This window comes from Lagenorhynchus albirostris, chromosome 16, assembly GCF_949774975.1.
Source record: "Lagenorhynchus albirostris chromosome 16, mLagAlb1.1, whole genome shotgun sequence".
NCBI lineage: Eukaryota > Metazoa > Chordata > Mammalia > Artiodactyla > Delphinidae > Lagenorhynchus > Lagenorhynchus albirostris.
Genome location: NC_083110.1, coordinates 2,917,657 through 2,943,623, shown reverse-complemented (window position 1 = coordinate 2,943,623; position 25,967 = coordinate 2,917,657). Strand labels below are relative to the sequence as shown.

The window sequence follows — 25,967 nt, the reverse complement described above, 5'->3', positions numbered from 1 at the left end:
ATAATGTGTTTTGAGACTATTTCTGCAGTAATCACAATGACATTACTTGTATGACCTGAACAAGGAAGAAAACAGACTTTTCCTAATTTCATGGAAGTCTGTAGCATTTAAATACAGCTGGTTGGGTTATTATTTGAAAATAATTGAATCCATAGTGAGTTAAATATTTTTAGATTAAAGAACAAATTTAACCTCCTGTTCCAGACAACTCTAGTTACAACTAGAACAAACTAGTCTTGTATCACAGACCTTACCAAACCAGCAAAAAACACTGATGCCAGAATCTGATAAAGTTCGGGGGCAGAACAGAAAGCTATTAACATAGTTATAGAAATCCAAAGTAAATATTAGTAAACTGAAGCCAGCAAACAGAAGAATAATCTGCCTTGATCAGTTAGTTTATTCTAGAAGTACAAAAGATGGTTCAACGTTTTAAGGAATTAATCACCTTGATAGGTCAAAGGAGAGAAATCATGATTATCATAAAGAAATATCCAAAATCACTTGATAAATTTCAGCCAGCTTTCCTGATTTAAAATTTTGGGTAAAGCAAAGAATAGGAGAATTCTTCCTTTATATGGTAAAAATACATCGATCTCCACCCTTCCTTTATATGGTAAAATATATCAGTCTCAAAATAGGCACATAGAGCAGCTTCCCACTGGATGTTTGTAAATGTTAAAAATGTTACTGTCAAAAGTTGAGGAAATTCTGGGTCATCAAATGACATGTTAACGTCAGGACTAAGCAGGAGTGCCTTTTATCACGAGTATTATTGAGCACTTTGGGGAGGTTTGTCCAGTAAAATAAGATGCTAAGTGAGTATAAATATTAAAAAGACCTTGATGTATTTACGTGTAGATGGCACAGTTATCCAGTGTGTAAATGAAGACATTAATAGAGCTGTTAAAAGTTCAATAATGTGGACCGATAAAATATTCAGCTCTAGTCAGCTAAGAAGGCAAAAGATTGACAGTATGCTGCATCTCTGCCTGGGCCACTCTCCCGGTCCTGCCAGCCTCCCATGGACCTTCACCTGTGAAGTCCTTAACTTCGCTTAGATCTGCCTTCACTCTTTCATGGCAGGCAGCCAACCAACACCTCCATTGCTTTGCTAGAGGGTGGCCTTTTGCAGATTGCTTAGGCTGTCGGCCTCGTTTTTCTCTTCTTTAAAATGGGGATTGGGGGCTTCCCTGGTGGCGCAGTGGTTGAGAGTCCGCCTGCCAATGCAGGGGACACAGGTTCGTGCCCTGGTCCGGGAGGATCCCACGTGCCGCGGAGCGGCTGGGCCCGTGAGCCATGGCCGCTGAGCCTGCGCGTCCGGAGCCTGTGCTCCGCAACGGGAGAGGCTGCAACAGTGAGAGGCCCGCGTACCGCCAAAAAAAAAAAAAAAAAGGGGGATTGGAAGGGTACCTATACATGGTGACTATATCGGTATTGGCTGGCGTTACTCAGTCCTCTGGAAGCTTTTCCTGAGCACACACACCTCTTCTCCCGATTATGCTCTAGGTCATGACTCTTAAGCTGTTGCATTCTGACATTTTTTTATGTGGCTCTGATTACTGTCAGGTTCCCCACTGAATGCTATATACAAGGACTGGGGTCATTTATGGTTTTGACGACCATTGAGGCTAAGGCCGTGACTGGAACATAGTAGATGCTCAACAGATAATAGATTCAACCACCGATGAATCTGTGGTTATCAAGCGATTTTTTTTTTTAAGATCACAACAGACTTGAATGTGTACATCCTGTATAAAAATTATAAAATTCCACATAGGTTAATAAAAGATTAAATTTTGTAAAGAAGTCAAGTGTTTCTCCCGTCATTAATCTACAATTTTAATGCAATTCTAATAAAAATCATACAGGGCTTTTTGTTTTGGAACCGTAACAAAATGACTAAAGTTTATCTGAAGGAAGAATGTTTATCCAAATAGCCAAGAAATTTTTTTTATAAATTTATTTATTTATTTTTGGCTGTGTTGGGTCTTCGTTTCTGTGCGAGGGCTTTCTCTAGTTGCGGAGAGCGGGGGTCACTCTTCATCGCGGTGCGCGGGCCTCTCGCTGTCACGGCCTCTCTTGTTGCGGAGCATAGGCTCCAGACGCGCAGGCTCCAGACACGCAGGCTCAGTAGCTGTGGCGCACAGGCTTAGTTGCTCCGCGGCATGTGGGATCCTCCCAGACCAGGGCTCGAACCCGTGTCCCCTGCATTGGCAGGCAGACTCTCAACCACTGCGCCACCAGGGAAGCCCAGAAGGTTTTTTTTAAGAAAAGGTGATGAGGCTTTGCTTTTACATTAACCTGTATGCACTCATTGTAAGGCTATAGTAAGTGAAACAATGATACTGAAGTCAGAATAAACATCATTATAAGGGATTAGAAAGTCTACAAAACAAAACAACAAAATGCAGGTTTATTGTAGAGAATTGAAATTTTATGTCTAAAGTGTTAAATTAAAATGATATATAATCTCACCAAGTTTAAATTTAAATAATGTAGAAGAAAATGTAATCATATGGTTAAGTGTTTACATTATATTATTAAGTTAAAAGGGCAGCTTACAAAACAATGTAGCTCATTCAGTCCTCACAACCTCATGATAACAATAGTAGCAAACATTTTTTGAGCTCCTTGTTTGTGTCAGAAACTATACCACATGCTTTACTTATATTTCCTTATTTAAATCTCACAACCACCCCTGTGACGTAGATAATTTATCACTGACCCTGTTTTACAAATGAAGAAACTGAAGATGGAGGAGGCTAAGTCAGTGGCCAAGAGCTAGTAAGCAGTGGCAGAGAACAGGAATTCAAACCCAGCCACCCGATTTCAGAGTTATGACTCCTAGTTATACACCCCAAAATTTTCATGGTGGTTCTCAATGCATAGTGGTATTCTAAGTGACTTTTAATTACATTCTGTGATTTTTCTGTATTTTCTACAACAATCGTGAATAACTACTATAATTTTTTAGAAATAAATGTCCATGTAGAGATTGAAGAGTCATCTGTCAGAGCTATTGCAGAAGGTAGATGTAAATCGTCTCAAAGATTCCTTTAAAAAAAGGAGTCTAGGGCTTCCCTGGTGGCGCAGTGGTTGAGAGTCCGCCTGCCGATGCAGGGGACACGGGTTCGTGCCCCGGTCCGGGAAGATCCCACATGCCGTGGAGCGGCTGGGCCCGTGAGCCATGGCCGCTGAGCCTGCGCGTCCGGAGCCTGTGCTCCGCAACGGGAGAGGCCACAACAGTGAGAGGCCCGCGTACCGCAAAAAAAGAAAAAAAAAAAGGAGTCTAGAAACAGATCCCAGTGACTATAATGTGTTATAAAGGTGGCATTCAAATTGATAATTTCATAAGTGGTCCTGAGGTTAGAAAGTAGATAATTAGAAATTCTTCTCTAAATCTTAGGCCAGAATAGATGGGTTACAAATTAGCAGAGGATATAAGCAATTTACAAAAGAGATACAAATGGCCAATAAAGCAAAAGTTTAATCTTACTAGTACTATTTTCAGATTGGAAAAGATAAAAAGAATGGCACTACTTTGAGCAGAGGGAAATAGTGGTGTTATACACTGTGAATGGAAATGAAATTATTAAGCATTGAGATGGAAATGGAGCAATATATATGGAAAGTCTTAAAATTGTTTACACCCTTTGCCTCAGCAATTACATATGTTATACTGTAGTTTAATTGCCCAGTTGTGTAAATTTGCAAAAATATAGGTCAAGGATACTCATTGAAAGTGTCTGTATTAAGGAAAAAGAAAGGACATCCTAATTATCCAATGATAGGGGTATGGTTAAATTCCATGCAATGGAATACTGTGCAACCATTTAAAATTAAATAAATGTTTGGACTTCCCTGGTGGCGCAGTGGTTAAGCATCCACCTGCCAATGCAGGGGACACGGGTTTGAGCCCTCTTCTGGGAAGATCCCACATGCCGCAAGCAATTAAGCCCATGCGCTACAGCTACTGAGCCTGTGCTCTAGAGCCCGCGAGCCACAACTACTGAGGCCACGTGCCGCAACTACTGAAGCCCGCGCGCCTAGGGCCCGTGCTCTGCAACAAGAGAAGCCACCGCAATGAGAAGCCCACGCGCCGCAAGGAAGAGAAGCCCCCGCTCGCCGCAACTAGAGAGAAAGCCCGCGCGCAGCAACGAAGACCCAACGTAGCCAAAAATAAAAATATATATTTTTAATTAAAAAAAACAGTACACCTGAAACTAATATTATAAATCAACTATACTTCAATTACAATAAAAAATAAAATTTTGTCGATGTTTATTTATTGAAACTAAAAAGAATTCCATAAAGTGGAGAGATTGTTAGAAGAGAATACAGCCATGTCTGTGTAGTGCTTTGCACAGTGTTCAACATGTGAGTTCTCAAATGGTACCTTTTTTAAAAGGTAGGGGAGACAGGTTATTGATGAACGTATATCCAACTGCCTATCAACAAGCATTACTGGTTCTTCATTCTTGTCAGACTGAAGCCTTTCTCTGGGTCCATGACTTCCTAGTCTGACCACTCACCTTTTTTATTTTCCAGCACCGACTCCCTCCTCTAGCCAGGGTGGTCTGCTCACTGCCCCTTTGCATTTGCGTGCCTTTGTGTTTCTGTACACCACTCATTCTGCCTGGAGTATCCATTCCCTTTCTGCCCGCCAGTCTGAAGCCATCCATCCTTTAAACCCTGCTGTGCCTTGTGAGGCTTAACATTCCAGCTTCAGTCACTGCTCCCCACCAGGGCTCTTGGATCCGTCATGTCCTTCTTCCTGTCGTTAGGATACACACATGTGAGAATTCAGCTAAATTCTCTTGAACATAATTTTCTTGAACCTAATTTTGTGCTCTTTAGTGACTGCTGCATTAGAGCATATTTTAAAAAATAAGTTGTTGAGGCAAAATTCACATAATGTTGGGCTTCTCTAGTGGCGCAGTGGTTGAGAGTCCGCCTGCCGATGCAGGGGACACGGGTTCGTGCCCCGGTCCGGGAAGATCCCACATGCCGCGGAGCGGCTGGGCCCGTGAGCCGTGGCCGCTGAGCCTGCGCGTCCGGAGCCTGTGCTCCGCAATGGGAGAGGCCACAGCAGTGAGAGGCCCGTGTACCGCAAAAAAAAAAAAAAAAAAAAAAAAAAAAAAAAAAATTACATAATGTAAAATCAACCATGTTCAAGTGAACAGTTCAGTGGCATTTAGTACATTGACCAGGCAAGTGCAATTACCTCAAAATATTTCCATCACTCCAAAGTAAACTCCCTTGCCCGTCAGGCAGTTTCTCTCCATTCCCTCCTTCAGCCACCAAGGTGCATACTGTGTCTGTGGATTTGCCTATTCTGGACATTTCATATAAACGGAATCATACACTATGTGACCTTTTGTGTCTAGTTTCTTTCACTTAGTTTTTGTTTTGGAGGTTCTTCCATGTTGTAATATGTATCAGTACTTCATTCGTGTTTTAAAAAATATTTATTTATTTTTGGCTGTGTTGGGTCTTAGTTGAGACGCGTGGGATCTTTCGTTGTGGCACGTGGATTTTCTCTCTCGAGTTGTGGCACGCAGGCTCTAGAGCGTGTGGGCTCTGTAGTTGCAGCGCGGACTCTCTAGTTGTGCCACACGGGCTCAGTAGTTGCGGCGTGCGGCTTTGTTGCCCCGCGGCATGGGGGATCTTAGTTCCCCAACCAGCGCTCAAACCTGCGTCCCCTGCATTGGAAGGAAGATTCTCAACCACTGGACCACCAGGGAAGTCCCCACTTCATTCATTTTTAAGGCTGAATAATATTCCACTATATGTATATACCACAATTTGTTTATCTGTTTTCTGTTGATGGACATTTAGGTTGTTTCCACCTTTTGGTTATTGTAAATAGTGCTGCTGTGAACATGTGCGTATGTGTGCTTGTCTGAGTCCCTGTGTTCAGTTCTTTGGGGTACCTACCTAGGAGCGGAATAGCAGGACCAGGTGGTAATTCTATCTTTAACTTTTGGAGGAACGAGCCAACTCTACAGTGGCCACACAGTTTTACATCCCCATCAGCATTGCACAAGGGTTCAATTTCTCTGCCTCCTTGCCAGCACTTGTGATTTCCCCTTAAAAAAAAAAAATTATAGCCATCCTAGTGGGTGTGAATTGGTACCTCCTTGTGGTTTGATTTGTATTCATTAGTTAATAATGATGTAGAGCATCTTTTCATGTACTCAGTGGCTGTTTGTACATCTTCGGAGAGTTGCCGGTTCAAGTCCTTTACCCGTTTTTAAAACGGCGTTGTCTTTTTCTTGTTGAATTTGAGGAGTTTTTAGATATTCTGGTTACTAGATCCTTAGCACATACCTCTTAACATCAGGTCTTCCTGGCTTGACTTTGTTCCCCTCTTTGTGATTTTTTTTTTTAACCTCTGGGAAATGCTGCCACATCAGAGGTATCCCATGAAAGGATCTTAACAGCTGTGTTCACTGTTGTGAGGACAAAATCACCGAGGCGTGTGTGAGATACTTGGAAACTATAAAATGTTACCCAGTTGTAGAGGTGGAAGACAGGATGCCCCTTTTAGTGTTTTTTACACTTGTCCTTGTTTTGATTTTGTGGATTCTTCACATTGCAATTCATAGTTAAGCACCTAAGAGCCATACATCTAAGGTAAGGAGAATAACAAGGACTGTTTGCTTTTCAGAGTCATCCTTTTTGAACTTCCATGACTCCGACTGCGAACCCAAAGGACCACCACCCTGTGACTCTTTGCTTTCTCTCAACACTGAAAAGATTCTGGTATGCATCTTCTATGCCTTCTGTTTTTGTGACCTGAAACATGGTGATACTAGTTCCAAAAGGTAGAGATTGCATCTGTTTATCAACTAGGAGTTGAGTCCAGTTGCATAAGATAAAGATAGGTCATCTGGTGTTTAGTCACATTGAATTATTATGTCTTATGCATTGGATGGTTGGTCATTCTGGACCTAGGACTCTTTACTTTCACCTTCCAAGGAATAAAGGAGATCATGGCTGAACCTTATTTCTAGGAGCCTTACGGATTTGAAGGTAGCGTATAATCTTATTTTTCCAGCCTTTGCCTGTGTATCTTTTGTATCTATGGTTTTTTAATCAGTACCAGCTAAGCTGAACCAGAGACCTCTCCATTCCAGGGACGAGCACCTGGCCCCGTGCCACGTAACGTGCATCTACCTGCCGTGCTAGCGTGTGTCCCCCTCTGGCCCGGCTGCCTCCATGTACCAGGGTATTTTTCCTCACACTTGGTTCTGTGAGGCTGCTCTTCTTTCAGTGCCCAAGGTTAACAGTGTTTCACCAGGCCTTTGCCTTCAACATCCACATAGATATTGTTGGCTTCTTTTGTTTAAAATTTCCCTTTAGGGGTACTCTTTTCTTTTCCAGACAAAGCTCTTCTGCCTTTTCATGTAAGAACTACTCAGTATGGGTAGAAACTGCAAACTAGAGAATGATCAACTGATTTTACTTAACTCATTGCATAGTCGTCAACGTGGTATACGGAAGAACTTTTGAATTAGACTTGTCCCAAACCAGAATGGGCTAATTTGTGAAGTAATGAGTTGGCCATCACTGAAAACATTTAAATAGAAACTGGATCATCCCCACCTTGGAGAAGTGATTAGATTCTTAGAGTTATTAGGGACCTTCTTGCTGATAGTAATTCAAATATTACCTGCTATTTGCCTTTCCAGTTTAAGATGGCACTAGCTAGTAACCTATGGGAGAAAGCTGATAAGTCTAGGCCTTTTGTTTTCCCTAGGTTGAAAATATGGGAGTTAAACTCTTCATTTATTCATTCATTTTCCAGATATTTATTTTGCACCTATTTCTGTCAAGCGTTGAGCTAAGCAAGTACTTAGCCAGGGAGTGGTGAGCCAGAGAGGCTTGGTCCCAGCACTTAGGGCTCTATAGCTACTAATCAAATAATTATACAGGTAAGCATAGAAGTATAACTGTGCAAATCATATGAAGGAAAAACAAAGGGTCAACATAATCTCCCTTAAGTTAGGGGTATCAGGCAAGACAGCTTTCAGGAACTGAACCATGAGCAGGGACCTGAAAGGTGGATTGGAGTTAGTCTACTAGCAACGTGGGGTTGTGTGTTTAAACTTCCTTGATCATAGCTGCTCCACTCTGTCCACAGAAGATATCTATAGTTGCAGTATTAGACTTGGGGAAGATTCTTTTTGATCAGGAAATGAATTTGTCCCTACTATACTTTGCCTGCCCACTTCTGTTATAAATTTTATTTCTAATATAATCCAAACCCTTTAAAATCAGATATGCTCTTCAGCATATTCTTATTGTTGCTTAGTAAATGATTTCTTCTTCTTATGGGATTTCATTTCTCTTCTCTTCCCATCTTTTTGCACAAAGTCTTGGCAAATGGTTGTCAAGACCTTCATTGAACACTGGATGAAATAATAAAAAGTTTTTGAAGTATTAAAAGCATTGTTTATAGACCCCTTTCCTTGGCTCTAAGCTATTTATTAAGTAGAAAATGTTTTGCACTTATGTGTTTGTCTGTAAGCAGCTGGTAAAGAGGAAGGACTTGTGTCTGGTCACACCTGGATGTATGTACAGTGCTGTGCTGCCCTCACGTGTTGTGGAATCTACCACTTCCTAAAGAAGCCGAATGAGGTTCCCATGTGTGGAAGCTCCCAGCTATAGAGCAAGGGAAGAAAGAGCTGACAGAGTTCCCCTCTAGCCATCAAGGTTTTACTGGAAGAAATAAAGCATAAACATTCCCAAAGCGGTAGAATTTTCAGGTGTTTCATTTGGTTTGGGGTCCTGAACGGAATGAAGCGAGAGCTCTGAGTCTCCTGAGATGGGATCCCTTCTGACCTGAGTCTTTCAACTTGTGTTCTAAGTAGAGGTAGCTTATTCTTGACTTGTTTTATAGGCAAACTCAAAACCACTCTGTATCTGAACATCAATCTTGACTTTAAGAGTGTAGGGAATATAGGTGGAAATACCTATTACTCTGTTGAGTCAGTGAAGCCCAAGAGACTATGGCTAGTAAGTACCAATCATTAGCCAAAGAGCATATCCATCAGTCAGAAGAGTCACCTGTGTAGAATTATTTGGTTGTCATACATGCCTGTAGGCGTCTGTACAATGGATTAACAAAAAGAGGAATTCAAATAATTGAGATGTCACTTGGTTCTGATCGTAAAGTTTTGCCAAAAGCGACATCTTTAGTCTTGTAGTATCTTAGCTTTTCCTGTCTGTGTGTGTACAAGTTTTAATCATATCTTAGGTGAATCTGGTATGAAGTTATCATTTTAACGTGTACCCTGTAGGCTAAGCATATCACAATTGAGTGTCGACAGTCAAATCTTCTGGCAAAGTGACAGCTGTTTGCATAATCAGACATGATTTGTCTCCAAAACACAATAGAGCCGTCATTTTGTATGTTGGACCGTTGCTGCCTATAAAATCTTTCCAATTGCTAAGCTAACTTACTTAGTTTTTCCCTAGCTTCCGCTTTTGCTTTAGCTTTTCTGCCAAGCGTGCATGTGCGTGTCTGCATATGCATCAAGTAGTATGGTTATGTTCATCGCCTGCTCTGCGTTATTTAATAGCATGTCTTGTTTCTTGGTCAGGTTTTGCTGGTCCTATTATGGTGTCATCCCTGTACCACCTATAGCTTTTTTTTTTTTAAGATTTTTTTTGATGTGGACCATTTCTAAAGTCTTTATCGAATTTGTTACAATATTGCTTCTGTTTTATGGTTTTTTTTGGTTTGTTGGCCACGAGGCATGTGGGATCTTAGCTCCCCAACCAGGGATCGAACCTGGGCCCCCTGCATTGGAAGGCGAAGACTTAACCACTGGACCCCCAGGGAAGTCCCAACAAACTGTAGCTCTTACTTCTAAACTATTTTTAAAGTTTAAAAGGCAGTATTCTGGGGGACTTCCCTAGCGGTGCAGTGGTTAAGAATCCACCTGCCAATGCAGGGGCATGGGTTTGAGCCCTGGCCCGCGAAGATCCCACATGCCGCAGAGCAGCTAAGCCCATGCACTACAACTACTGAGCCTGCGCTCTAAAGCCTGCGAGCCACAACTACTGAGCCCGCGAGCCACAACTGCTGAAGCCCACGCCCCTAGAGCACGTGCTCCGCAACAAGAGAAGCCTCCGCAATGAGAAGCCCGAGCACTGCAGTGAAGAGTAGGCCCTGCTCGCCGCAACTAGAGAAAGCCTGCGCGCAGCAGCAAAGACTCAACGCAGTCAGAAATCAATAAATTTATTTGAAAAAATATTCTGTTATCAAGCCACTTTGGAGACCAAACACTAGAGTGTGATCTTTGTAACATGATCGATGTCATTGAGTCGTCTGTGGAGGGAGCTTTGAAACAGCCGGGAAGATTAATCCCCATGAAAGTAGAAAGATAGGTGTTCCTGGAAACCAAAAACCACTAGCGATAAGAAGAGGAAGCAAATCAGTTACAGCACAAATTGTGTCCCTGAAGTACATGATTGATGTGACTTAATGTGAATATTTTCTTGCTTTCATATAAATCAAAGGTAGCTTTAATTCTTTTAAATACAGGTTTCATGGTAAGTTTCTCCTCATCTGCGATGAGCTAAAAATGTATGTTTGTTTTTATTTCAGAGCCAGGCCAAGTCTATTGCCGAACAAAAGAGATTCCCATTTGCTACTGATAATGACAGCACAAATGAAGAGTTAGGTGAGACTTGACTCGGGGGCTGTTCCTGGGATATTTGCCTAGAACTTATGATCAGATGCAGAGCAGGTAGGCAGGATGGTGAGACAGAAAGAGCACAGAGCCTGGCTTTGCCAGCACGAGAGGTTTGATCTTGGGTAGGGAGGGCATTCAACCCTTGTGAGGGTCTCGGTACTATAAGTCATAAAATAAAAGGTCTGGATGGAATCCGTAAGGACTGTTCCACACCTGTGTTTCTATGGATATTAATAATTATGGTAACGAGTTCTTATGAGCTACTAGCATTCATTAGAAGGTTATTTGTGTGCTGTCATCAAATATGAACGATAGAGAAGTAAAAGCAGGAGAGAATCATACTACTTCAGTCTTCTTTGTAATAAAATAGCTAGGTTTGAGTTAATTTTACTGTGGGGCCAATCAGTTATTGTTGGGTCTAAGCATGTGGGTGTAGAAAGTTGAGTTCATTCTAATCTGCAAACGGGTCATGCAGTTTGGCTTGTTCAAGGCGTGTCTTAAAACAGTCTGGTTTCGCCAGTGTCTGATATGCTCTGGGTGTGTCTCCATCAGTGCCTGGTCAGCTCACACTTGAAAGAGTGGAAACAAAATTGAATAGAGGACTGAACACTGCAGCTGGACAGATTTCACATAAGTGCATTCTCCCACATGTTGCCTGGTGGCCCAGAGCACCTGCAGAAATTTTTTTCTGTCTGATTTACACATAACCATTTTATCCTTTCTTCTACCATATGCACTTTATATTAAGACTGAGCACTTCTTGTATTGGCGTCTTCCTTTGTTAGTGCAGATAATTGAGAGTTGACTATTTTGAAAGTATTAATCACTTTTTGTTTATATTCTTTGAGTGGGCTTTGAGAATTAATTATCCTTTAAGGCATCAGATTTGGTCTCTGTTGTAGTCCTTGGATTCTGTTCAGCCTTATATTCATTTATTAAATAATGAATTAATAGTCTGACGTGTGCCAGGCCTGTCCTGTGCTCTAAGAATAATCGTAGTACACCCTGGGATAGGATAGGCCCTGAGCTGGCTTAGGAGCTCTTGAACCTCAGTATTTTTTTTTCTTGGAAAAATGACCTCTGTCAACATACATGTTGTGGGGAGATGTGGAATTGCTGGTTATGAACAATTTCAGGGAGATTCCAGCTATCCTAGTTTTTTCTTTATGTCTTTGAACTCCCACAACCAAATTTAGATCCTAGTACGAATAGTTATTTATATTTGTCCAAGATTTAGGTTACTTTTTAATGCATACTTTTGGGTTTTTCTCAAAAAAATATTTACTTTTAGATGGAAATATTTGAGAGCTGCATTTGATTTTATTTGAGTGGAGTTCAGTAGGCTAGCCAAGGACGAAAATTTTCAACATGTTGCCAAGTATAACATTTATCCGCTAAAGCCGTATTTGTTTTTATGGGTCACTTATTCATTTGTTCATTCAACAGATATTTACCGATTATGGGAAGATAGATAGGAAATTCTGAAAATTTAGATCTGAAAGGAATCTAAGAAAATTTTCTACAGGCTTGTTAAGCAAGACTCAGAGAGTCATGAGAGTGACTGAGGTCCCTGTGGTGACACAGCCAGCGAGTGGCGGGGCCAGAATCTGAGCCCAGTTCTTGGCTTTCTAAAGTATCTTCCTACACTCAAAAATGCACAAGTTTATGTTTCAGTCCCTGTTCATCCAATCATCAAGAAATTCAAACCATTTTGCAGTCCAGCCCCGTGCACAGTAGTTTCAGTGCAGCCCAGATTTTTCTCAGGGTAGCGTGTTGGTGAGATGGGTGGGTCCTGGAGCCAGGCAGCCTGTTTCCTTTGTCTCACTGCATGCTGCCTTTGGAGAGTTTAAATGCTTCATTTCCTTCTCTGCAAATGGGGATGACAGTTGTACCTACCTCACTGCAATTAAGGAGTAAATGGGTTATAATACATGTATATAATTAGGATTGTGCCTGGCACGTATTAAGAGTACTGTACATGTAACTATTATTGTTGTTGTTGTTGTTTTTACTACTAATGCCGCTGACCCCCGCCGAAGAGGTCTCTGGTTATCTCATTGTCTGCTACAACTACCTGAATAGTATCCATTCCCATTATTCTGAATAGGAGTTTGAGCTTAATTATCTTTTCAAAAAAATTAGGATGAAAACAGTCCTCTTTTCATGTTGATGAATGCCCCCCAAAGCTCTTGTATTATTATGATACTCGATGTTTCTGAACTTTACTTTTCTCAGGTTAGTTATAAAGATACTCTAAATCTCTTTCTGCATTTAATGTTTTGACTACTTTCTAGTGTCAAGGAATTTAAACTCTGAATGACATTAAAAGTTTTAGTTCCCCATCTTCTTGAACACGTAATTATGTCCTTGAATTAGAGGGTTGCATAAAGCTTTTTTTGCAAAGAAATATGATCAAAATAGTATTATATTGAGCTAGGAATACAATTTTTCAGGGATATTTGGGACTTTAGGGAGTTAGGGCAAATATTATAGATTAAAATGTAATCTAGAATATTAAAATTTATTGGGTTTTTTGACAGGTGAAAAAGTTCAGTCTAAGTTGTGCCGTGTTTTAAGAGATATTCATGGCTCTAATTTCAAAATACCACTTACCTAAACAATTTGATTAAAAACTATTTGTGATCTTTATATTTTGAGTAGTGTCTTGACTATATTTTGAATAGAAGAGCTAGGGAAAAGACTAGTGGTCTTTTGCAGTGCTGTGAATTATATCTACAGTTAAGCACTATATTAATATATATTAATTGGAGCCTCTGTTTTTGTTCTTACTAGGTAATTGGCAGTAAATTCAGCACCTGCAGGAATCGAGATATGTGATGCTATTGGGGTATTTCTTCTAACTTTCACAGTAAAGTCACATCGCCATGTTATATGGACATTATTCAGGCTTATTACTAGCTCTTTTGTATATATAGATAAGAAACATCGTAAAGACTATTTGGTATTTGCAAGTGAGTGATGGGCTTAGAAAAAGATAATTACTTCTTGTAGGCAGGTGTTTTATAGATGGCTTTAATAATTTAAATCTAGATGGAACTAGAAGACTGATTAGCAAGTGCTGAGTGGTAGGAGAATTCAATTACATCTTATTAACTTCCAGGTTTTCTTTAACTGCTTCTAGTCCTTGGAGCTGCCTTTTAAGATTTGGTAAAGAATTTAGTTACCGATTCCAGTCTGAGATCCTTTATTCGTTCCTTTAATGTTTCTGTATTTTTTCATAGCTATTGCATATGTGTTGATTGGCAGTGGTCTCTATGATGAAGCAATAAGACATTTTTCAACAATGCTTCAGGTAATTTTTCTTCTTAATTATATGATTGCAAGTTTATAGTCACGACAAAAATATGGACTTATGCATAGCTAAAGTGCTGCAATAAAACATGGATTTTAAGATTTTACAAGAAAGTAAAGGAAATCAGCCCTGACTGAGCACTTTCTTAGTGCAGGCCTTGTAACATGCTCTCATTTAATCTTTGCAGTATTACTTTATTTTAAAGGAGGAAAATGCGATCTAAGGAGATCAGGCAATTTGCTTGTAGTCTCCCCACCATCAGGTGGCAGAGGTGAGATTCAAACCAAGTTTCAAAAAGACAAACGTCAGCTTCAGTTCATTTTCCTCTCTACCTTGATATCTCCCATGAGATGTGGACACTGGAAATTCTTGGAGCTACGGATGTTTACTCTCCATGCAGGAGTTGATCTACACGCTTAAGTCCATTCGTGGATTTGTTTCTCACCTTAAAGTATAATTATGAGACTCCTCAGTGGAAGTATTGGGCCTCTATTGATTGATGGCTGTGTTAAAATCCGGTACAGACCAAGTGCTTTCATATGCAAGTGTTAAGAGTTGCATAGGAGACCTGCAATGCAGCCTGACATTGCTGGCTGTGTATCTCAGGTCATGATTTAACTGTACTCTGGTAGATGCCTGGCCATTATCCATTCTCTGTCCAGGAGGGTCAAGTAGAGTTAGAAATACCCAAGTTCTCATCTACTCTGCTGCTTACTAGCAAGTTATTTAACCACCTGGATTATGGGCATAATAATAACTACCTCCAAAAATATTCTCGTTCAGTTTGAATGAAATATCTTAAAAAGTACTTTACTAGGTGCCTGGCACATAGTAAGTGCTCAGTTAATTTCAGCTATTTGAAGGACCATTCTGGCATATTCATCTGTGCTAATACAGTAAGAGCCAATAGATAGTTTTCAATCCAGCAGGCAGACTTAATTTTAAAGTATTATTTTTGAAAGTTTTGCTCCGCTTTTGTTTTCTCTTTTTAAACATATGATTAATTCTGTTGACAATTCTATCTTCACTCTCAAATAATCAATAAGATATTTTTATAGTTATTACTTTAAAGTGCTTAGATCCAAGCGGCTATGTGTTTGAGTGGTCATAGGGAATAATATTCTTCAGTGGAGTTTAAAGTACGACGGGTAGATTATAAAGTTTTAAAAATCGCCTTTCTGTTTAGCATTGCAGTATTTAAAAAGGTAAGAAAGCACTTTAACACCCTGGCTTGAAAGGGAGGTTTTGATACATTTATAGGAGCAAATGTCAGTTAATTTACGGTAGCCAACAGAAGACAACAGTACAGGCTTGCAGACGTATTAGCAATTCATTTAACTTTTTGAAAAATATTGTTATCAGTCTAGCTGAAGGCAAGATAACAACGTTAAAGAAAAAACTTTAAGTAATGAAAAATTTCCTAATTCTGCCACTCTACCATTATTTAAGTTTATGACCTTTTCAAAGTATGCATTTGTTTTTTATAATCTGAACTTATGTACTATTTTGTATTACTTTTTTACTTAATTTTATAAATGTTTTTCAGTCTTTCTCTACAATCATAATTTTAGTGACTCCATAATATCTCTGTTGTCCATTTATTATCGTAAAACATCTTTTCCTTGCAGTCGCATTCAGAAAGTAGATCAGAATTTTTCTCTTTGTGCTAAGAAAAGATATTAATATGTTGAAGTTTGATGTAACATTTTCATCAATCTGCGTTGGGTTGCTTTCGACTGGTAAATTTTTCTTTGAGAATGTGTGGGTTATAAGGTTGGACTGGTGACTTTGGTGATTCAAGCTACGATGGGGCAGGAATAAAGGATGATGGAGCAGCAGAAAGTTCAAATGCTACGGGCCCGCAGAAGACGAGACTGCGTTGTCATTCATGACACGTCTTTACATGGGAATTCAATGCCTTTGGCTTTTCTGCCGGTGCTCTTCTTGGGGATGTCTCTCTTCCCCTTTGTTTCGGTGCTTCCCAGCCTTTTCTGCCTTATAACACATGTGGAAAATCATGACACGCTGGAGTAAGCAGGAGCAAATTTAGAGACATCCAGATAGAGCTTGGTGAAAATCTGTCACATTTTCTTTACGTTATATGACTATGCTAAATGCAAAATACCAAGATTTGACATTAAGTGCTAAAATTCTTTTTGAAAATTTTAATAAGAGACTTGATCCTGCTTTTCTGGACATAACTTTTGCATTTAGGCTTTATGTTTGAAACTGATGCACATAATTCCTGTTTAAGAGCTTTTCATGGATTTCTTCAAATCTTTGATAGCCAATCTCATCAAGAAACTGCACAACCACACGGTAGCAAGTGTCCAAAGATTAGTTATTGCTACTTCTCTAATTGACCAAAACTCCTTTTCTTACCTTGAATCAGAATTTGCATAAATCAGTCTCTTTATATTGTATTTTTAAAGTATGACCATTCTTTAAATCTAACTGCTCTTCCTTTTCTTTTATTGGCAAATGCAGCAATACTGGGTCTTGGCAGTAATGAAACTGATTTTTACCCCAGCAATACTTTTTCGTATCCAGTATTCAGAATAGTGGTAAAGCGTTTCTTCAAGCATGGAGGGATGCCAGGTTAGGACTCAACTAAGCATCACCAGAGGGTCATTTGTTGTCAGTACATGCTATCAGATGTTCACCTGTTCCTTGCAGGATCTTTCCACATGTGCGACAACTCTTTATTTATTTATTATTAAAAAAAAATTTTTTTGCGGTACGCGGGCCTCTCACTGTTGTGGTCTCTCCCGTTGCGGAGCACAGGCTCTGGACGCGCAGGCTCAGCGGCCGTGGCTCACGGGCCCAGCCGCTCCGCGGCATGTGGGATCCTCCCGGATCGGGGCACAAACCTGTGTCCCCTGCATCGGCAGGCGGACCCTCAACCACTGAGCCACCAGGGAAGCCCAACTCTTTATTTTTAAGCCAATAAACATCGTTTAACAAATCTTCAGTGATAACTGTTCAGATAAGCTTTTCCAGTTTTTTTTAGCTTGTTATCTCCCGACAAAGTGTTTCTCTTGGACAGCCCGCGGACTCCAGGGTGAAGCAGGAGTGCATAGAATCGGACTTCATTCATAGAAAGCTGAAGACAGATGGGGCCATGGGGGCTAGGATTTTATTATAGTCACCATTTATATAAGATCATTTAATGTGAAATTTGGATCTATGCATGAGGGCCACTCATATTCCAGAGTGACCTTTTGATGTAAAGCTTTTATACTTTCTTGTGGTCTCAGCTCCAGCATCAGAGAACAAACTTAAGGGCTATTTCCGTAATCTTTATTGTTTCAAACTGTTCCTTTGAATATTTATCCAAGTATGGGTTGTTTGGCACGTCTATAAAGGAATACAGTGTTCCTTGAGCATCAAGGTTTCCAACAGAGCACAATTTCAAGACTTAATAGATCTGTCCGTCTTCATTGGAAGCTCTTGATTTTAAAAGTGTATCAGTCAGTATTGTCTCCACGTCAGTGTCCTTGTGTCACTTCCGCATGTGTCAGCACCTCCATCATAGCATTCTTGAAAGTGGGACCCTTTCCTGTTGTCTGTGCTGCTTTGATGCTCATGCAGGGCTGGGTGACGTAAGTGCTGTGACAATGTTATGAGGCAGTTGGCCTTTGCTGTTAGTCGTGTGACCTTGAGCTCATCTGATTCTGATCTGATTCTGGCGGAATTGAATTCATGAAAGAACTTTGCATTAGCAGACAAAGTGTAAAACATTCCTCTGCACGTGCTCTTGTAACCATCTTTTATGTACATATGTATGTGCGCCTGCCACTTACACAGAACTTAATCCTTGTTACATTGCTGTGCAGTGACGTTTTTGACTTATTCGTTTGTCTTTGATCCAGTGACTTTCGAGTTTTAACAAAAAGCCAGCCTTGTGGTGGAAAAATAAATATTTGTAAATTTTAAAATCACTATGTAAATAATATAATGAAGATGGTAAATTAGACTTTTATGTGTTTAAAAAAATTGATTCTTTTGAGAATTGAGACATTTAAGTGGACATGATCCAGTAAGATAACAGTCTTATTATACCATGATTTTGTATTTGCATAAAGTGAGTGATATTGGACGATTGAAATATTAGTTTAATTTAATTCATTTAAAATTCTGAAAACTTTATAAAGTGTAAATATTATTAGACTTGTGTATTCAAAAATACTTTGAAATGATATTCTGAGCTCAATTAGTTTTTAGAAATAAACATTGTTTTTTATTTGAAATAATAATTCATTGTGACATTTCATAAAGAAAGAGTTTTGACTCGTTAACATCCAAAGCCAGTGATAAAGTAATAAAGTTGTATCAATCAAAAAAAGCAATAAAATCTACTATTTAAATTTAGGAACCTGTAATACTAGGCTATATTGTGGTGTGGTAACAGCCACAATAATTATAGATCCTTCTACACTGTCGAAAAGAAATTCTAAAAAGAACGTGTAAATTGAATACTAGAGAAAACAAACGTGCATCTGTAACGTATTTAGGTTTCCTCCATTCGACTGACTCTTCAGAATTTTCTTGCAACCGCACAGAAGGATGTTTAGTTATTGCGGTAGTTATCATAGTTATAGTCTAGTCTTACGGGTTCCAAATCGACTGCCTGCTCTCCCCTGATCCCACCAGACCCTCCCCAGCCACAACTGAAAAAGAATTCCTACTCGTATCCTAGTGTCGCCAAGCTCAATGAATGGCACAGGGTTATGTGAGGCTACATGTTCCACACACATGTGTGCCACTTACTTCATCACCAGCTCTGTCTGTGTGCCTCCTAAGTATCTCCTTTGTCCATCTGCTACTCCCGGCTCTGTTCAAACCACGGCTGAGCCACTTCCATCTGCCAGATGACAGATGGGGCTCTCGGTTCCTGGCTTCTCTCCTCACACCCTCCACACACACTCACATGTACATACCATACAAACATGTACTTTAAACACACATATACTTTGCTGCTACTTTTAGGTTAGAGATAAAAATCCTTAGTGAGGTCCCTACCTGCCTCTCCAACCTCAACTTGGAGATGCCGTGTTCCCCGCGTCCCTCTGAGCCTTTGTACCGTCTGCCCCTGCTGCCTGGACCAGTCATTCTGGGATTCCCCCATCCTCTACAGATCTCAGCCCAGGTATCGCTTCCGTAGGAAATCCTTCCTAACCTTGTTTAAGTCTTTATACGTTTTTTAAAAGCACCATTTATCACTCTAGCATTTACTGAAGGTGTAACTTTACATTTATGTCTGTGATTCTTTGGCTGTGCTCCAAGAAGGCAAGAATCTTTTTTGCCTTCTGTGTTGGTTCTCGCTTACTATGGTATTCATAGCACATGGGCCGAGACATGGCTCATAGCTGGCCCTGAGTAAATATTTGCTGAATGAATGACTCACATCCATATGACATATAGTGGAACAGAGGAGAGGGGCGTATCTTATTTTCCAGGGGCATCTGGAAGGCTTCAGAAGAGAGGGTTCAAGGATTGAAGGACTTTCTTGGGCACAGAGGCCGTGAGTGGGTGTTTCAGGCAGATGAGCGCATTTGCAAATGCACCGAGCTTGGGAGACCCTGTTGTATCTAGGGAACTATTAAGTAATGCCAATTATTATTATTATTATTTTTTTAAGATTTTTTTTTTTGATGTGGACCATTTTTTAAAAGTCTTCATTGAATTTGTTACAATACTGCTTCTGTTTGATGTTTTGGTTTTTTGGCCGTGAGACATGCGGGATCTTAGCTCCCCGACCAGGTATGGAACCCACAGCCCCTGCATTGGAAGGCGAAGTCTTAACCACTGGACCACCAGGGAAGTCCCATTAAGCCAATTTTTTTTTTTTTTTTTTGGCGGTACGCGGGCCCCTCACTGCTGTGGCCTCTCCCGTTGCGGAGCACAGGCTCCGGACGCGCAGGCTCAGCGGCCGTGGCTCACGGGCCCAGCCGCTCTGCGGCATGTGGGATCTTCCCGGACCGGGGCACGAACCCGTGTCCCCTGCATCAGCAGGCGGAGTCTCAACCACTGCGCCACCAGGGAAGCCCCCATCCAGCCAATTTTTAGAGTATGAATTGTGAGTGGGGCAGAGGAAGGAGGTGAACAGAGAGGCAGGAAATGATCAGTACTTTTTGCAAAGGCATTTAGATGTTACCTCGCTGTTTTTTAAATTATGAGGCGCTACCCTTTAGTGGGCCCTGAAATTAATTGGTGAGTCAAGACTAGCATTTTTTTAATGAAATATACCAGACGAGGAAGTACCAGATTACACTGTGTGTAGTAAGGCTCTTGATGTGACGTTAGTGAAACTTGTTTCTGATGTGTTTGTGTGTATGTTTATGTATATACGTACGAGTGTACTGGGTTACGGTGTAAAATGTATTTCTTACTGTGGATGAGAGTGAAAATGTTCGAATTTTGCTAGTGTAGGTGCTGGGGGGCAGTGAACAGTCTCTGCCAGGGGAGTGTCATGATCACCCTGAGGCGGCTTAGTGTGGGCCTGGAGACGGGATGGGAAGAAACAGGAGCGTGCTTAAGGCCATTGCAGTAGCCAGGTGAGAGGGGAAGGCTGCAAACTGGACAGTGGCTGATCGATCAGCAGGTGAAAGCACCGGGATATCTTGAGTAGATATGTTGTCTGGGGACATGAGGACGACTCCCAGGTGGCTGGAGTGGCCACTGGGTGTATGGAGATGTCCGTCACGCAAGTAGAATAACTCGTTATTTAAATGCACTTTTTTTCTAACCTCCTGTCGTCTGGTATAAAATTTTCCTCAGTTGAGGAGAAAAGCTTCTCTGAAAGTGGGGTTTCCTCTCCCTGGAGGCCTGTCATCAGCAGGTGTGAGCTGCGTGGGCTCACCAGCCCCACCCAGCCTGGCCGAGGTGCTGCTCTGTTGACTGTTCTGTCTTCTGGCAGGTGCCATTGCTAGGGAAAAACGTGAAGACCGTCTGACTTTGATTCCTCAGTGGGGAACTCTTTTTCCTGCTTCTCCTCACCCTCTGTACCTGTATCCCTCTCTCAAACTACTTGCTCTGCCTTTCTTTAAGCCAGGAGGAATATTTATGTGTTTATTTATTATTTTTTAATTTTTATTTTTGGCTGCGTTGGGTCTTTGTTGCTGTGCGTGGGCTTTCCCTAGTTGCAGCGAGCTGGGGCTACTCTTCATTGCGGTGCGTGGGCTTCTCAGTGCGGTGGCTTCTCTTGTGCAGAGCGCGGGCTCTAGGAGCGCGGGTTTCAGTAGTTGCAGCATGCGGGCTCAGTAGTTGCGGCACATGGGCTCTAGAGCTCAGGTTCAGTAGTTGTGGTGCACGGGATTATTTGCTCTGTGGCACGTGGGATCTCCCCGGACCAGGGCTCGAACCTGTGTCCCCTGCATTAGCAGGCGGATTCTTAACCACTGCACCACCAGGGAAGTCTCCAGAGGAATATTTAAATGTTTAGTGTTATCTCTGGGTGACAGGATTGTAGGATGCCTTTTACCTTATTTTTTGAGCTTTTCTTCATCTCCTAAATTTTCTATAATTTATAATAAATTTTCTCTTTATTTAAATATGATACTTTCAGTTGACAGTAAAGTTTTCTATTATTTTCTGTAATATGTCTCACTTAACACATTTTTTTTCTGATTATAACTGTATGTGTGTTTGTTTTAAACAATTAAAAGGAATGCATCAGTGTATTAAGCAGAATAGGAAGATACCTAGTAATCCCACTCTCTAGAGAAAACTACTGTTAGAGCTTTTTTTCTATGCACCTACTGGCCCACCTAATCCTATATAAGTATTATTTATAAGAGGTGACTACCATTCCTCTCTCGTTCTGTAACTCATACTTTTTCCCATTTAGCAAATAGCATGGACAACCTTTCATGTCAGTTACACATACGTTATGAATCAGAAATCCAAAACTCTCTGGGAGCCAGAGAAACACATTAAATGAGCAAAGTGAATTGATGTAGTGTAGAGACCATGGGTGGGCTCATGGTAAGCTGGTGAGTACACACCCTTCATCGCAATAGGCAGCCGGTGCCTATGTTTTTGTCACGTTCTCGCATTCCCATGCCCGAATGTGGGTCTGTCATTGTTGGATTTTTTTATTTTCCAAGAGAAGCTAGAAATCTGTAATTATTTACTTGAATTTTTCCAATTTTCCATATACCATGAGGCCCATCTGCTGGCTGGGCTGTAGGCAGTGATGCACCCACTTGCTACCTGAGGTGATATACCTGATTCTGTTTATATAGTAGCCTTTTTTTGTTTTTCAGTGCATAGCATCTTATCCTTTATTTTTTCGCACTTTCTCATCATTGAAGTTGATGTGTCTTTTTCGGCAATACCCGCAGACACCCGATCTCAGATTTGAAACTGATAATAGATTAGCCTCTAAAATAGCTCATCTGCTGTAGCCCTGCCAGGTTCTTCCTTCAGGACCTTATAGCCAGAGGCTGTGTACTCTTCTTTCTTAAATATGCAGGGAAGCATTCAGAGAAGAGGCTAAGAATTGCACAGGTTAGATGCAGACGGGAGTTCACGCCACTGCCCCACGCGTAGGGACTTGATGGCGGGGGCAACAGATGCCCTGTCCTTGGGCCTGAGAGGCGTTGCATCCAGTCCACATGGGAGCAGGTTGCAGAAAGGGTCTGGTTCTCACTCTGACCCCTTAGAATAAAGGACTGTATTAATCCTCAACAGTCTGTGGAGTCGACTCACCTCTTCCTCCTTGTCGTGCTGGCTCCGACGGGTTCTCTCCTTTTCAGATGATTTCATGACTCCCTGAAAGCAGACCAACTAGGAGGGGGCGTCACCCAGGCCCTTTACTCCTGTATCTGCTTCTCCGAACCTCCGTTTTCTCTCTGAGCTGTGTTTGCTGGTGGCCAAGCATAGAGTTGCTGAGAGGACTGCATTTTAAGTAAGACGACTGTGCGAAAGAAACTAGCACAGCGCTCAGCAATGTTGGTTTTCTCTATTTTTAAGTGTTTTTTTTTTTGATGTAAAACTCTTATTCATGTCTCATTCAAATGAGCTTTAGAAATACAGACTTTTGTGGTTGGCGACTGTGTATTGACTGACATGAGTAGTGGTAGCATAATGTAGAGCTGTCATTTGTGGCATTAACGTGCTTTAAGCAGAAACTGATTTGTTTTGTTTTGTTTTGTTTATGGTTTTTGACGTGTTTCTGTTTTGGTCTGAATAGGAGGAACCTGATCTGGTTAGTGCAATTTATGGCCGAGGGATAGCCTATGGAAAGAAGGGATTACATGTGAGTATGGAATAGTTACGCCTGCCATAGTGTCTACGTGATCGGACTCGGACCAGGGTTCCCATAGAGCCCCTCACCGCTCCCCGGGCTCTGAGGGAACACGCAGTGGTGTCATTCCAGTTCACAGATGAGACCATGGCCGTAGGGGACTTCTCCAAGATCAAGTGGCTGGGATGTGGGGGGATGGGAGTTTCTGCCCAGGTCTTCTGAGGTTACTTTCTATTCCAAAAGGACAGCCTTTGGCAGCCTAAACTTTATTTCATGATGAGCTGGACATAAGCCTAGAAAAACACGAGAGCTTGACTGAATTCCTGAGGAAACACTCATTGCTGTAAAAGAGAGACGGGGCATCAGTAGTGTAGTAGGACTTAGAATCTGAGTTCCTTCCACAATTTTTAAAGGTTGAATAAAAGAACAAAGGTTTTTTTGTAAGATTTATTTTTAATTTGTTACCATACATTATACTTTCCCAGATAGATATGTCTCTGGAGCCTTATTCCCCTTATTTCTGAGGAATGCAGGAGGAAGGTTATAATAAGTATTGGATGGCCAGAACGTTCGTCCGGGTTTTTCCATAAGATGTTCATATTTATTTCTAAATAAGTAGTTATGTCATTACTAAATTACTGGATTTTTCAGAAAATCTATTGAAGCTGGTTTTGAATAACAGTATGTCTCATGATGTTACGGAAAAACCCGGATGAACTTTTTGGTCAACCCAATATATTTTGGTCAAACAAAGGCACTATGGTATAAAAATGAAGACTTTTCCTGAGAGTATATAGTAAATAATGAAGTGGTCTAAGATCAGATGTCCAAATTTTCAGTCTTGAACATTCTACGTAAACTTTTTCTATTATTTTCTATTAAAAATATTCAAATGAAATTATGTCTTGAGGGAGAAGTGTCACTTTTGTATCTTTGCCAATTAAAAAAAACTGTCCTAATTGCCTGCCGGCCTACTGGAGAAATCTTGTATAATATTTGTATATTTCTGAGACTTGAGAAGGAAGACTGAGCAGGAACCCAGATTTGGGAATGAAGATGTTTAGGAAGGAAACAATGTTACATTCAGAGCATCAATAAATAGCCCTAGTTAGGTTCAGGGCATCAGTAAATGACCTAAGTTGCCCTAGTAAAGGTCAGCGATGAAGTGCTTCTTCCTCATTCTCATCTCTTTTAATTTTATATCTTGATGTGAAATTTGCTTGTATCTTTAATGCACTTTTAATGTAAAAGTAACATGCTCACATATTTTTGATATAAAGTGATGTGCAAATTTTAAAGAGAACAGGTTTACCTAGACTTCTCCAGGTGTAGGTGTGTAGGCCTAGGGGTTTTGATTGACACTGACACGGCTCCTCTCTGTTCCCTCATTGCCACTGGTCAGCATCACTTTGCACACTGGTGTCCATATATGCTCATCCCTTGAAATTTGTTGATGCGGTGTTTCAATAGGTTAAATTGAGAAAATGTCTCGCCCTCTGTGGAACTTGGGATAGGTAGCCAGGTCCCATGTGCTGTTGATGGGTAGGTAGACTTGAGTGAGTTAAGTAATCGTAATAGAGCTTATTTAACTTGGCCAATCTCTTATTTAGAAGCTAAGTTCATATTTATTTCTAAATAAGTAGTTATATCATTGCTAAATTATTAGTTTTTTCAGAAAATCTATTCAAGCTGGTTTTGAGGAACAGTGTATCTCACACTAAGCTAATGCCTTTTCAAGGACATTAAGAATGCTGAGCTTTCTCTGTTCGAACTGAGCCGAGTAATTACCTTGGAACCAGATCGTCCAGAGGTATTTGAGCAGCGAGCAGAAGTGAGTGTGGCTTTCTTTTTCCCTCTGTTGTTATTGGATTAGTCGAATCTCAGATTTTTTTCCTATTATTTTATTACTGAGAAATTTTAAAACTCCCGTATACCTATTGTGTTTTCCTCCATACATACATAACGCCTTTAAACACAGTTGAAATTACTAGAAAACTATGGGCCGAGTGATACTCCTGATTTAACATATAACAGTAACATTTAGTATTAAGGTGTACAGTTTTGATGTGTACTACCACTGTCAATGTTTGTTGAAAAATATGTCACCGTGTTTATTGTATACGTGACATCCTTTAGCAAAACAATATGACAGTATGGTCAAATGAGATTTACAGCCTTTGGAAGCATGTGTGTGTGCGTGTGCGTGTGTGTGTGCGTGCGTGTGCGCACGCACACTTGCATGTAATTTTTATGAGATATACCTATCTACATAAACATGTAGATCAGGTAAGGGTGACCATAACTGGAACTTGGGACTCACGGTGGAGACAGAGAGGCAACACGTGGTGACAGTTCCAGGTAACGTGTGTGACAGTGGACACCGGGAGAGGGGCTGCTTGGTCAGGAGCAGAGAAGCATGGTCTGCTGGAGCCCTGGGACAGATTGGCAAGGGGAGAGGCGTGGGTGGTGTTTGCAGAGGCCTCACTGAAGAGGTGATGCTGGAGCTGGTCAGAAACCATGTCCTGGGGAGCAAGGTAGAGAAGGGCGTTCAGGCCAGAGAAAGGAATGTGTGCAAAGGCACCCCTTTTAATGTTTTTAAATGAAATGGGTCCATTTTACCATTTTCATAAAACAATAGTAAACTATCCAGGTTTCATGTTGTATTTATTTTACTGCACATTTAACCATGTGAAAT

At 40.9% G+C, this 25,967-nt stretch overlaps 2 protein-coding genes across 5 annotated transcripts in view; both read left to right on the top strand.

The window, feature by feature from the left end:
• The window catches only part of FAM89A (family with sequence similarity 89 member A), a 58,666-nt gene extending 51,974 nt beyond the window's left edge, over window positions 1-6,692 (top strand). The window contains exon 3 of the transcript XR_009535935.1: window positions 6,674-6,692. The gene's annotated coding sequence lies outside the window, so the exon portion shown is untranslated. The remainder of the gene's footprint in view (window positions 1-6,673) is intronic.
• The window catches only part of TTC13 (tetratricopeptide repeat domain 13), a 70,405-nt gene that overhangs the window by 11,173 nt on the left and 33,265 nt on the right, over window positions 1-25,967 (top strand). For 2 of the 4 annotated variants that reach the window (XM_060125326.1, XM_060125325.1), the window contains exons 2-6: window positions 6,674-6,768; window positions 10,622-10,697; window positions 13,952-14,022; window positions 23,219-23,284; window positions 25,011-25,103. In XM_060125326.1, coding sequence (XP_059981309.1) covers window positions 6,674-6,768; window positions 10,622-10,697; window positions 13,952-14,022; window positions 23,219-23,284; window positions 25,011-25,103 — 401 coding nt within the window. The remainder of the gene's footprint in view (window positions 1-6,673; window positions 6,769-10,621; window positions 10,698-13,951; window positions 14,023-23,218; window positions 23,285-25,010; window positions 25,104-25,967) is intronic. The other 2 variants (XM_060125328.1, XM_060125327.1) reach the window with 1 other exon arrangement.